Source organism: Battus philenor, unplaced genomic scaffold (genome assembly GCF_028537555.1).
Source record: "Battus philenor isolate CCGP_79_NKW_IND1 unplaced genomic scaffold, ilBatPhil1.0.hap1 SCAF_14, whole genome shotgun sequence".
In the NCBI taxonomy this organism is placed as follows: domain Eukaryota; kingdom Metazoa; phylum Arthropoda; class Insecta; order Lepidoptera; family Papilionidae; genus Battus; species Battus philenor.
This window is the reverse complement of record NW_027181676.1, coordinates 13,962,319-13,976,915: the sequence shown is the minus strand read 5'-3', so window position 1 is coordinate 13,976,915 and position 14,597 is coordinate 13,962,319. Positions and strand designations below refer to the sequence as shown.

General features: G+C 33.7%; 1 protein-coding gene across 1 annotated transcript in view; it reads left to right on the top strand.

The window, feature by feature from the left end:
- Positions 1–14,597, top strand: part of Liprin-alpha (PTPRF interacting protein alpha) — a 252,321-nt gene that overhangs the window by 207,986 nt on the left and 29,738 nt on the right. The window contains exons 3-6 of the mRNA XM_068777835.1: positions 5,666–5,830; positions 7,470–7,544; positions 8,138–8,242; positions 12,198–12,272. Of these exons, the coding sequence (XP_068633936.1) occupies positions 5,666–5,830; positions 7,470–7,544; positions 8,138–8,242; positions 12,198–12,272 (420 nt within the window). The remainder of the gene's footprint in view (positions 1–5,665; positions 5,831–7,469; positions 7,545–8,137; positions 8,243–12,197; positions 12,273–14,597) is intronic.

Here is a 14,597-nt window from a genome sequence, read left to right as displayed (position 1 = left end):
AGCATACAAAAATACATACATCCCTCTACGAACAACCCTTATCTTACATTTGTTAATTAAAAACTTTAATTTTTTTTGCAAAACAACGTTTGCGGGCTCAGCTAGTACACATATGTGTTAGTTAAATTATAATATTAATCCGTTCGTCCCGGAATACTAAGACATAAAATTTATCAAAAAAATTATACACCAAAACCACGTGCAGACAATGGAAATTAGCACTAGACTAGCTAAAGTCATGCCAGACAGCGTGTGATTTTTGTACATAACCTCAAAGCCAAACGCATAGACAACGGCCTGGTACAATTTACACTGAAAACAAGCGATCATTTTAGGTTCCAGGGGTTTTTACACATTTGTGGTACACATATGTACCATCCGGGACGAAATGGAATATTGAAGAAAATTCACATTAACCAGGCGACTACTTAAAAAGAATTTCCGCGCATATTTAAACGACCTAATGGAAATTTCATTGTAAACACACGTGGCAGTCATTTCAGAAGAATGATAATAATAAAAAATATAAATAAATTACTAGAAATAAAAAGTCCCTGTCCCACACGAGATAGGGGAACGAGAGGTCCCCAACAGCGGAGACCATTAAAAATAAAAAATAAAAAAATGGAAATTTCATTGTAAACACACGTGGCAGTCAACCTGTTAAATGAAAATAAAAAAAATCGACTCGATTCTAATGCATTGGCACCGAACAGCGACGGATTTCTGTTTGATGGCGCAAGAATGGTTTAAGTCCAAAGTATTGTATCCGTAGTGGCCAGTATTTCTATACGTGAACGCTACATCTGCGTGGAAGGCATACAGTAATACCCCGCTTTACGCGAGAGATACGTTCCAAAAAAAATCGCGTTAACTGAAATTCGCGTATAACGAGGTTTATAATTAAACATAGTCAAAAATTATTACAAAAAAATACAAATCATTTTAATCAATCACTTTAATTCTAGGAACACTTTATGCAACACATACTCTTATTTTTTACGGAAAAATACATCTATTGTCTTTTGGGTAACGTTTTGTTTACGTTCTTGTAAAATACGTTCATAACACCCAACACTGTTTTTAATTGTTTGACAGATGGTCAAGACACCATAGAGAAGTTGATGACTACATTATATTTATACGCACTCTTTCGCGTAATTCGAGGCATTTGAGCGCGAAATTTGTAATTCGCGTTATAGTGAAACCGCGTATAACGAGGTCGCGTAAAGCGGGGTATTACTGTACTTTGGTCATTTGTCGATAATGGTTTTACAGCAAATAATGTAATTTTTATAACAATTCCTGCAGAGCGTATCGAAGATGGCGTATCCAATAAAACTTTATTTATAAAAAGCTAACACACGCCGGGAACTTTTATTTCGCTTCACAAATTTACGACACATTTCGGGGCGATTTGGAGCTTTTTTCGTGTCGCGTCGCTCCTGCTTTTATATGGGCGCTCGTCAAATTTATATGTTACTAGCTGATTCCGCAAACGTTGTTTTGCAAAAAAAATATTTTTAATTTTCAATTTAAAAATAAGGGTTGATCGTAGAGGGGTGAAAATTTAGGGTTGTATGTATTTTTGTATGTTGTATCATAAAAAAATAAAAACAAATAATTTCATCAAAATAATAAAAAAAAATTTTAAGGGAGAACAACCCTTATCGCTTAGGGGTATGAAAAATAGATAGTAGCCGATTCTCAGACCTACTAAATACGCATATAAAATTTGGTAAAAATCGGTCAAGCCGTTTCAGAGGAGTTTTATATATTAGATATGTAAAGTTTCGTATTCGTAGATAGTAGTGAGCTTATTATTGGTCATATCATACAACTATATATATATGTCGAACTCTGTAGTTTCGACAGATGGCGCTAGTTGTTCGTGAAGGTATAAAACTGGCAGTGTGCCCGACATTAAGAAAAATACTAATATATAGCTACTTCCGCTATGTAGCAACAGTCGTGCAATAAAGTGCACCGCCTTCCAGCTGATAGATGCTCCGCAAAGTAACGCCTCAATCTATTAGATATTTAAGAATCGACGTCAATAAGAAAGATTCGACTTGACATATATATGACAAAAGTTATTAGAACAACAGTTCTGTCAAATCTATTTATATATCCTTGATCACACGGAAATAACTACGTAAATATAAAATTTTAATTTAGAAATAAAGAAGGGCTTTTTATAATGTTCTCTGTGCTTCATAATTGTAACTCATATGAAAGCAATTGATATGGTTTAACAATAAACTTCCTTGTAGTATCTTTAAAGCAGAGTTTTCCAACGTCACTCGCCCCACAGGGGGGCAATTCAAATGTGGACTCGAAACGAGTTTAACTCTTTCGCTTTTATATTAAAATTATGTATGTTATATTGGAGGGCGTAAGAATCTTGAAAAGGCTAAGATGCAGCATGGCACGAATGAGGTTGGAAAATACTAGTCTAAAGAATCATGAAATTTATCTGAAAAAGTTGGCTGCTAAGCGCGTAGAGCATGTCACCCAGACTGTTCAAAATTTTTAGGACTTTTTTCTTGTACGTTATTATAAAAATTGGAGATAAACAGTAACAAAAGGCAGTAAGAAAGTACAAACTTAAAAACTAAGAAATATAAAATTAGTTACAATTGTTACCTTATAACTATCTCAGTGAGAACATTTAATGATTTATAGTCGAACAATGACAAAACAAAACAAATAAAAACATTACTAAACAGGGATCAAAGATTATGGTTTACATATTTATATTATAGTTTAAATTATATTGTGTGTACTGAATAATTTCGAACGTCGTCTTTTAAAAGATACGAGAGAGCACGAGAATATATCAATATCACTAATATATGAATTATGGAGGTAACACATTCTGTATAAGGGTGCACGTTTACCGATATTTGTATATATTTCCCTACGAAATTTATAGATGGCGCTACTTGTCGTTTAAATCGCGCTTTAGTGATTTCCACACCGATAGTGGTTATCGAGAATTTCAATAGATAGATTACTTTGAAGTTCAAGCGTGTGTGTGTTCTTTTCACGTATAAAGAGACAGTGACCAAGGATCAGCAAGCACTGCTTTGGAATGCCAAACAGAAGAGGTGGACAGGAAACTTTTGTAATGGACGTTGGAATATGACGCTGAATGCTGACAGCTTTCAACCGGTACTATTGGGAATCTATATAGGAGGTCTATTTTCTGAGGATGGCTTGCAGTTGGTGTGCTGATGATGAAATTTAAAATGTTTACTAAATAAAAACTTTTAAAAATCCTTTTACATTGAATCGTGACACCATATCAGACAGTCTCGCAAAAGTGAATGTTATCAGTGAACCCGTTTTCTCACCATAAACATGTTCCGAATTCAAATTATATCGTCAAATTATTTCATTATTTAGTTATACTCGTGTATTTCACGTAATTAAACATTCGATAATTCTTATCATTTATACAGAGTGATTAGTTATATGTGTAAAAGCATTACATGGGTGAATGTATAGCTCATTTTTTGTTGGTTAATGTATTGTACACCCTATATAAAGATGGTTAAAAGTGGATCCATGAATGATAAATAACGTAATGATAGTATAGTAAGAAAAAGCATTTTTAAAATTCGAATAACTACATAATAATTATAGTTCGTTTGTTATCGGACTGGATGGACTTGGCCGACTGGCCTTTTGTTACACACACACACACACACATATATATATATATATATATATATATATACATACATATAATGTAGTTAAACTGAAAGTCAATTACAAGTCTTCATTTACTTGATCTATGACGGGCGTGAGCAACCTTTATACTCAACAGGGCAATTTAAATTTTAAAAATATTTGGCGGGTCGCACATTTTATAACACTTATTAATAATGTACAAAACTTTATTTATAATAAACATTATAATAAAAAATGTAAGGTTTTCAAATAAAAATTCTATATAAAAAAATGTCGCCGACGCGTTGTTTTCGTAATGCATGTTTGAACAAGTCGCAGTGTTAACATGTACTACCATTTTATTATAATAAATTTTATATTTATCGTTGTGAGAAAGTCGATAAAATAAAGTAAATTTTCGAAATGCTTGTCGGGGCCGGTATAAACTTGTTTATCTGTGACACATATTCTTGGCTTGGACAAAAGTAACACATAAGCTAAGTGCACCACGTATCCTTTGAGAAGGAACAATGCGTATAGGTCACAGGCGTCGCTAACGATCCGAGGACGTGTTTGCGCCCCGCTTACACAATAACATCAGGACTAGAGCAACACGTCGGAGAGACGACACTGTATCGTGGCCGCTGGCTGCATACCTTTCCGTTTGTTGCTCAGTCCTAAATTATTCATCTTCCCACCCGAATAGCGCAGCCTTTGCACCCTAGTCGACGTAAAGCCAACTTGCACTGACAAAACAGGACAAAGTCTCCCCCCGGTAAATGGACACCCCAGTTTATGAGAGTGAATTTATCGCGACGCGAACAAGGAGTGATATGCTCAGGGGAAATATGATGGCATGTCTGTTCGGTTGCATGCGAGTGCTTCTTAGTTGTTTCACGTTCTAATCTATTACTTGTTTTGCTAGCGGTGTTATATATGTATGTACGTTTAAATCTATTTTTTACGTAAAAGAAGAAAAAGTACAAAAAGAATATACAAAAGTGATCAATGCTCGAATACTATAATGTGTGAAACATCGACTTTTAATCCTTCTTTTCGAATTGACATTTCAGATAAAATAACACATTATTGTCTGTAAAATATTTTTATAATACTTTTACAACTAGTATTTAGAGAAATATACATAATTTCCTTTTGTATAATATATTTCGAAGCAAAGGTATACAGACCCAGGAGTACAGTTTACAATCTCATGTAAATAATATGATTTTTTTTATTTTCACGTTTTAATTTTCAATTCACGTGATTCGAGTGAAAATTATACTGTATTAAGGATAATAAGACGCTGCAAGCAGCTTCCCACCGGCCGTATCTAGGTCTAAGAGGATGCCTGTGTTCAGAATTAGATGTCAAATTGCTGAAACGATGATGGAAGTGCAACATTGTTTGATCAGATTAGCGAACTTGAATTACCTCGAGGGCAGTTTTTTTTAAAGTTTATTTATTAACAAAATTTAACAGGTGTTATAAATTTACACATTAATAATAGCAGCAGAGGGTTGATTAATAGTATTTATATTATATATTAATTTAAAATAATAAAAGATGTTACATATAAAATTTGTAATAGCAGTGAAAGATTATCTAACATATAAAATTTCCTTGTCACAATGTTAGTTACCGTACTCCTCCGAAACGGCTTGACCGATTTTTACCAAATTTTATATGCGTCTGTATGTCTGAGAATCGGCTACTATCTATTTTCCATAACCCTAAGTGATAAGGGTTGTTCATCCTTATTTTTTTTTTGACGAAATTTATTGTCTTTATTTGTTTATAATGTGGCATTAAACATACATACAACCCACAATTTTCACCCTTCTACGATCAATCCTTTATTTTTTTTGGTAAAACAACTATTTAGTTCAGTTAGTAATACATAAATGATAAAATTTTTAATGATTTATTGCATACCGCGGTAACAGATGACTTTATCTCATATGTTTGATACCGTGGTAATCGTTTTCAGTTACTGTTGGAGCACCTAGAATGCCTGGTGTCGCGGCACGAGCGCTCGCTGCGCATGACGGTGGTGAAAAGGCAGGCCGCCGCGCAGTCCGGCGTGTCCTCCGAGGTGGAGGTACTGAAGGCACTCAAGAGCCTCTTCGAGCACCACAAGGCCCTCGACGAGAAGGTAAGTCTCCATTTGTATCATGACATCCATAATCATGCTAAGCAGCTAGAAACAACGATGTACCTTTGCCTTGCGCTACCTTTATATAACAATCTCTTTAGCGATATTGAATCCGTCGCTCGATCTAGTGCAGAGTTCCCCAAATTTTTTTGTGTCGTTAGACCCCTTGCCACGTTTTGCCGTGTTGGTTAGACCTCTTACTTACCTGATATTGATTTCCTGTAAATTTCTAACTGTAGTGAAGTTTAGTGTTAAAAACTTAAAGGAAAACCACATGTTAATTTATACATTTATTAATTGAATTTGAATTAAAACTATCTAAAATAAAATATTGTATCTGTTACGTAAAATATACATAACATCAAATAAACATAAAATAAACTATAAATATAATATCATAAGGAATAAGTCAATATTTTTAGTGAGAAGGATGAACCAGATGGTTAAATAATAAATTATCAACATTTGGCGTCAATTTTGTAAGGGTTAATCTTAAATTTCCTCGCCTAATGATGTCGTCTGTTTCTTTTTTTCGTTAGGAGATTGCACTATCGTGGACCCCATTTTCATTTCATGGATCTCAAATTTTTTTTCGCTGACGTAGACCGGTTGACAGGTTGTCATAGACCCCTAGTGGTCGATATAGACCACTTTGGGAATCACTGGCCTAGTGGAAGATGTCTACCCACGCCGCGCCTTTTATTCTACCTTACTCATAAAGTCATGAATTTCCGGTGTTACAAAGCCACGTTCATAAAAGAAGGTCGGGCATTTGATGTACCAACCAAAAAATATAGTTATTTTTGTGTGGCTATTTTGGTAGAGTTCATATAGAACCAATAAAACCAAATCGATTATAGATTTTAGTAAATGTAATGGAATATTTTGATTAGAGTAACAACTTCGGTATGTGTGGTGTTGGACATCTGTTCAATATCGATTTTTTGTAATTGCTCTTTCGAATGCAATAAAATGTTGAATATAAATTCTAATTTGGCTTTGAAAGTCAAACTCGTTGTTGAAATATGTTTTTGTTGAAACAAAGTTGGACAGTGCATTTGAATGTGTTAATGGTTTTTTTTTTAAATAAACCATACTATTCAAGTTTTGTCTTAGTCACCTAAAAATTAATTTAACAGACATTATCATTTAAAGTCGGTTGTGTGAAAACATGCAGCTTTAGTTTTTTTTTTTTTAATATTGAAAATTTATAGCCTTTTCACCTAACTTAGATAAGTTTTTGTTTCTGCATTCGAAGGTAGGCTGCTCAAGATCCAGGAAGACAGAAAAACAATTTTTGTGATATATAATTATTTAGTTTTTACATCACATGTTACACGCATACAGAGTTGTTTAAAAAAGAACGAAACGTCGGTAAATCAGTACCATGTTTATGAGATTTACTAGCGCCATCTAGTAGACTAGAAATACACGTAGTTTTTTGCCTATTTGTTCCTTTCAATGGTCTTCTGCAGTACTCTAGAAAGTTCCCGCGACTCTCCTCGTTGTCCAAAAGTGATGCGATGTTCCTTTCTTCGACTCCTCGCTGCAACAGAAACTGGTAACCTGTTCTTAGCGCACCAAATACAAGAAAACTATGCAAGTATTTGATAATGTTTGATTTTTTTTTAATTTTTAGGTTCGAGAGAGATTACGTGTGGCGCTGGAGAGAAATACGGCGTTAGAAGAAGAGCTAGCCTTAACCAAAGAGGAAGTAAGTTGTGCTAATGACCTAACAAGTTAACGTACGGTACAACCGACTAACTTAAGTGTTTATACATGAATGAAGAATATGTAGGTGGAAATATAAGTTAGACAACATTATTTTATGTGGGTGAAATGCGCTGTTGGATAACATCATCATCATCCTCCGTCATAAATTTCCAATTACCTGTATCTATCTTATTCCGATGATTTTAACATTATCATCATTCCTCTACATGGGTGGACCGGCTCGTGATGCGTTTGCCGATTCGTGATCTCCACTCCAAAACCTTAAGGCTCGAGCGGTCATAGTTTATGTTCGCTGACATACTCACTGCCACATCAACATGCCAAACCATTGGACCATTTCGGCTACTTTCATTCTTCTACGAATCTCTTTCTTCTTGATTGGATCTCTTAGAGAAATACCAAGGATAGTTCACTTTATTTTTTCTGATAAAAATGCTGTTAGATCTAAGGCTTTTATAGCTTTACCAAAGTTCACGATACAGACGTGTCTGTGAAACAGTTTTCAATTTAGCTTGGTTGTTAGGTTGCTATTCTGCATTAAAATATAGCTTTATTGATGTCGTGTACCTCCAGCTGCAGCAGTACAAGACGTCCAGCGCGCAAGAGAGCGAAAAGCCGAAGGAGAACGGAAGCGTCGGCGGCTCGCCCGATCAGAACGGCGAACAAGTGCAGACCAAGGTACATCTAGTAATATTTTATACTCCATTTGCGTTAAGATGACAGCTTAGTAACATACCTTGACTAACAAAGTTAGTTTCACGAAATATCCTAAAGTTTAATTTAGTTTTAAGTTGATCGAAATGTGTTGAGACTGAATCTGTTGAGGTGATGGTTCTTCTTTACAGTTAAGTGTTCTGATAGCAGCATATTACTTACTTTCAAAATTGATTCTTTCAAATGTACTACGATGTTATGGAGTGTTACGGAGTTTAGTTCGCAATATTCTTAACGCGAATTCACAAAAATGCCAACTAAGTTTGTGGTCATTTTAAAACAAAGTACTTTAAATAATCTTATAGAAGCAAATGCAGAAATATTATATTTATATATATAGACACCGTCCTTTTCACCGATTTTAGTTGATTTACCTTCTTCGGGAGGTGAAATATAAGGAGAAAATATAATTTATTTGAATTATATATATTTTATAAATTCTCAACTGTCAATGTCAATGACTTGGGTGAAACAAATTTTGTATTTTTTTGTAATCTTTAATCATGAGAATTAATGTTAAAACTAATTAATAGGAGTTGATTGTTTTGAATGTCGTTTATTTCATTTCAGAAACAATCACTGTGTTTGACTTCACAAATATAATAAATCATTAAAAACGAGATTTAAAGCATTTATTTGAGATAGACACTAGATGTCATATCTCGATTTTGATCTAACGTTGATTTTTGGTACATCTGTATAATTATTATATCAAGTCGGAAATCAAATCCAGTTGCATTTCTATAAGTGTGTAATTATAACATATGTGTTTTATATGTAAGTGATTTTCATCCACTGACTTACGAAAAGCGCGGAGTCTAGTAAAATACTGATAAAAAAATTATGCTCATATAAAATAGTTTTAAAGAGGTTTATTCACACGGCTCTCTTGAAAGAGCTTGTCATTGATTTCGTGAAGGCGTTGTAAGGCTGACACGATCTCCAGAAGTAAAGAGAAATATAAATTGTTTTTTTTTATTAATTGATTCCGTAAATTGTTTATTTATTTACTTTTAAAATTGATATCGTAAATTGTTTTTTTTTAAATTGATTCCGTAAATTATTTATTTATTTATTTTTGAAATTGATACCGTAAATTGTTAATTTTTTTTAAAAATTGATTCCGTAAATTGTTTATATTTTTTAAATTGATTCTGTAAATTGTTTTTTTTTTTAAATTGAATCCGTAAGTTGTTTATTTATTTATTTTTTAATTGATATCGTAAATTGTTTATTTATTTATTTTTTAAATTGATTCCGTAAATTTCTGCGTTTGCTTCTATATCATATAAATACTCTATTGTTTTTATTGAAAATATATTTAATTCGTAAATTTCATACGCGTCAAAAATTAAATTTACTATCCCGAAGTTATAATACTATAGTGTGTGTTTAGCACTGTCTACATAACTAAACATATAAAGGTAAGCATTAGATATATAAGTGCAGTTCCAACACAATACATTCACACTGTACCCAAACGTATTGAATTGGCGAGATCGAACACAGTGTAACACAAGTAACAAAATTATAGAGATTTACAAAACGACATAGATGCTTTGTGAATGTTGATTGTGCCGCAGAATTTAGATGATCTCTTGTTTATTTATTATCTGTGCACGTGTCTTTCACTTAATTACTCTGTTACGTCACTATAATATAATTTGAAAATAAATGGAACGAGCCGAGTTTTGTCAGTTCCCGGGAACCCCCGAGATAATAAAGCTATTGATTCTCGCGTTTGGAGTCAACGTTTCTAATCCGCGCAACCCGAGTATGAAACGATGTTCGAACCCAGGTATCTTTAGGGTTTTTACTTTTGTGAGGCCTCCGCTATTGGAATCTCTCCTTCCACGCCTATTTTCTTGGGAACAGGGTTTTTTATTTCTTAACAATTTTTTCACGTGAATATTTTATTTTCGTCCTCGTCTTCCATAGTTCACAATATCTTTTTTCTTCCTTCTATCATTCCATAATTCCATCTTCCTTTCTCAATCATTCCATTCCTTTCATCCATCCTCAAACACTTCAGTTGTATTTTCTATTGCAGTATCACAGCTTTATTTAGTTTATTTATTTTTCTCATGTACTGTCTTCAGGGTTAGAGTGAATAGATAGGCTTCATCTTCAACCAGATCCTCGCTTTATATCAGGCAAGTTGATGGTCAAACGCACACAAGGAAGCGTTAAAAGAAAATCATACAACATAGTTACAGTTTTCCTTCTCATTTTTATTTTTCTTTTCTTTCTCTACCGCCCAAACGTTTAATTGGTAGAAAATGCCGACCTGACCACGCAGGAGTCCCTCAAAGGTTCTGTCTCTCCCCTCTACTCTTTTCTCTAATTACGAACTACATTCCTAGAGAGAACAAAGTCAACTAAGCAACGTACGCGACGACACCGTGCTCTACTCTTAGAACTTAATAAATAAATAAAATTTCGTATAACACTAAAAACTTTTTATAAAGAACAGTGAAATTTGGGAATCGAATTCTCTTACTACTGTATTAAAAATATCTAACCAAGTCTATGAAAAAAAAAACAAATTTTAATTCGTCTTTTGAAGCCAAAATTGGACCTCTTGTAGTTTTTTTTTTTAAATTGAAGTACCCTGTGATCAAAAAGTAAAATGAAATTGTCATTTAAAACTACCTGTTAGTAAAGCAGGTATTTTTGTTCGCTAGGATAGTAGAGCTGTCTATAATTTGCCGAGAGATTTGTTAAATGTTTTAATATCATTTGGTTCAGTCCAAACCATTTTGAAGTATGTTTTGTCTCAAACCTGTAAATCATGGTTGCACAGACTTATTAAGACTAGGGGCCACTCGGGCAAATTATGAACTGATGGGGGGCGGACCGCCAGAAGTATAGGTAATTATTTTTTTTTTGATTTTATTCTGAAATAGAATTCAATATTTTTCGAATGTACGAGAGTATTATTTTTGCTGTCGACGGGCCACCAGTATCCGACCGGCGGGCCGCGGTCTGTGCATCCATGGTGTAAAGTGTTGATTGGTCGATCTTATACTGCGTTAGTTTTTTGCGACTTTTTTTTAAACACTCGACTGGTTTCATTCCGCAACAACCATATTAGCTTGATTTGGCTCCGTGCTACTTGAGGCTGTTCAGCATACTCAAAAGCCAATGCGGGGATGCCTTTTGGACACGTTTAGAGAGGTGTCAATATCTTCGTGTCTATACCGTAAGAAGACTCTTCCGAATGATTTGAGGACTTTAAAAATTGTTGATAAATGAACTTTTTAAAGGAAATGAAATCGATTTGGTAGAATAAACAAATTCACCTTAGCTTTGAATCACACTATAGAGATTGCAGGGAAGCTCAGTTTGATTTCACTTTCTGTTAAATACATTTTACGAAAATACGTTTCTTTTCAGTAGTTATATACGAATGTCGAAGGGCCCACTATATTTATTATAATACAAAACAATCAGATTCCCCCAAAAAACTTGGCCGTTTCATAAGAACTTTTAAAACAAAGATTTTGCAACTGTTTGCATTTATATTTGAAATACATTTATTCAGAAATAAGTGAAAGACTACGTGTTATATATCTTATGTGGCGTAACAATCAATTCAATAAATGGAAGTAAAATACATATTGATGTATAGTAATAAACATGAAAAGAGTTTTTAATAGCAAACAGCATTTATTATTTATCGTCTGTTGATGTACGTATAGTTATAGTGTGACCGAAACCTCTGTACCGCGCCTTAGGTACGCACGTGGCGAGCCGGGGGGTTGTATCAGCCGGCGGGGACGTGGTACAGCGGTTTCAGTAGCATTATACTTTACAAGCTAAATATCTCAAGAGTTACGCCACAGAGGAGCTGTGAGGACTATTCTAGTCGGGCATGCTCACTTATATTCTGTGTGTTCTTCTGTCCCGTCGCGCGCAGGAGCAAAGTAGTGTTAACGGCGAATCCGAGAGCAACAAGAAACTCACTGAGCTCCAAAATACAATCGCCAAGCAGGTCAGACCAGTGTCTACCTTATTACTAACGCATTATAACATAGAATCGACTGCAACGCACTCAACTCATGAACCGTAGTGATCAGAGTATGTGGAGATAATAACATAGTTATCACCAATACCGTGAAATTCTATTATGTGATGGTATCAATTGGACTTACAGGTTCTTTTCGCTCTGTTATCTAATTTAAATTTCGGTCTAAAAAAATTAAATCAAACGTATACATCAGGGGCGCCCAAGTTCCTTGTTACTCTGGACCATTTTTCAAAATTTGTATTTATCGCAAACCTGTTTGAAAAGTATACAAAAAGGTATTAAATATATTACACAAATTATATTTATTGACAACATATATACATAAAGAATATATGTGTTTAATTTTAATAATCATACCAGCCATAGAATTTCCCGCTGGAAACACAGTCTCCCCCATAGATTTAGAATAATTTTTAATATTATATATACTTAAATATTAAAAATAAAATTTGTTAAATAATTTGATGGTATCGCTTCTCATTAGTATTAGACTGTGGGTAGATAATACTGATGGATATTTTAAAATATACGATATTTTAAATTAAAACAATACGTATATGTAAAGGGAAATCGGGGAAATATTTATCAATTCACAAAAAAATCCGCATGTAGCTTGCGAACCAAAGGTTGATCTCCCCGGTATATGTGAATATGGACATGCCTTTCAGTGATTGCCATGTATACTTGTTTATATATTAATTACCTTGAAAAAATTTTTAAACATTTCGCCAAGGTGACTCTTTTCTGTAAATGTAGTTCATATCTACATTTTGATTTGCAATAGAAATACAAAAATTACCTCCACCTATTCTGACCACTACACAGATTTTGATTTTAGTATCTTTAAAATGATATTATGACACTTGCATCATTATAGTAAATGTGTTTACATTGTAATCGACTGTCATATCAAACCGGCATTCAGTATACGTAAACATATATAGAAAACACGTATGCTCATGTTTTTTTGGTGTAGTGTCAAAGCCTTCGACAAGCCTATTATTATTTTTTATTTATAATTTAGATGGGAACATACAAAATAGAGACTTATCGCTTTATGTTCGTTATAGACATGGAATACACCAATACCTCACTTTGCGTCGTGGTTACGTACCAAAAAAACACGACGCAAACCTTACCTTTCTATAGCAAACCATGTAAAGATCGAAGATAGGTTCCAGGGTCACGAAAATACTACTTTTTAAAAAGAAAATTGAACAAAGTAAACATTTGAAAAACAAAAATTAAATAAATTGGAAATATAACCTTTTTTGCAACCAACACTACGTAATTGAAACTGAACTCTAAAATTAGCAAAACAAACTGAAAATAAAACTGTATTCAAATTGCGTTGTTTTTAGTTAGAAAGGGATTCCCCGAGTTTTGATGACATAGCGATCTTTTAGAAAAAATAGAACATTTAAAAAATGATTAAAGATTCGAACCCAAAACAACACAACCTCGAAAATCTAAAGACGCACAGTGAAAATTAGTACTAATTAAGCAGCGACGCAACTTTGAAAAAAACGCAAAACGAAACGACGCAAAGCGAGGTATTGGTGTATATATATTAACACGAAATAGATCGCGGAGAATTCCAATTGCATGCGTGTGATATTATTTTGAAATAATTTTTTCACCTTTCAATTTACTTTTACACTATCTTCTATTAAAAAACATTATCGCTTATCATTGTAACGTTTTAATTGTCACAACTATTACATTACACCTATAGGATCGACATAAAATATAAGATATAAGATAAATTTCGTTCATTCAAAATTGAAACTTAACAAAACCGTTGACTGGAGACAAATTTTTTATTTTATTTTTGACTCTATTCTGCAGCGCTTCTGTTATAGTTGTGGAGAAGAAGCAGGAAGATATACCACAACAACACATTTTAATAAAGATATACATTTATACTGCCAAGGATTCTTATCATTTAAATATTAGTTAATTGAATTATAAACTTTTTTCGCAACTTTTTTTGCTACTTTTGAATTGCCCCGCCTTAACAATCATATTGCCCTCTTGTGGGGTGTGGGCTCCACTTTGGGAAACACTGTTCTAGAGGGTTCTTGTGCCTGGTCCCGCCATGGAGCGTCCGAACGAATTTGAAAACTCCAACGCCTCACAATCCGTTAATAAAACTTTGTAACGAAGTTTAGTTAGGTGACGTAAAAGAAGATTTAGTCCAAGCACCTCCTGTACACCCATCACCAACTCGCTAAATCTGGACTTGCTTTTCTACTACTTTCTCTCTATCGATCGTATTTATATATATTG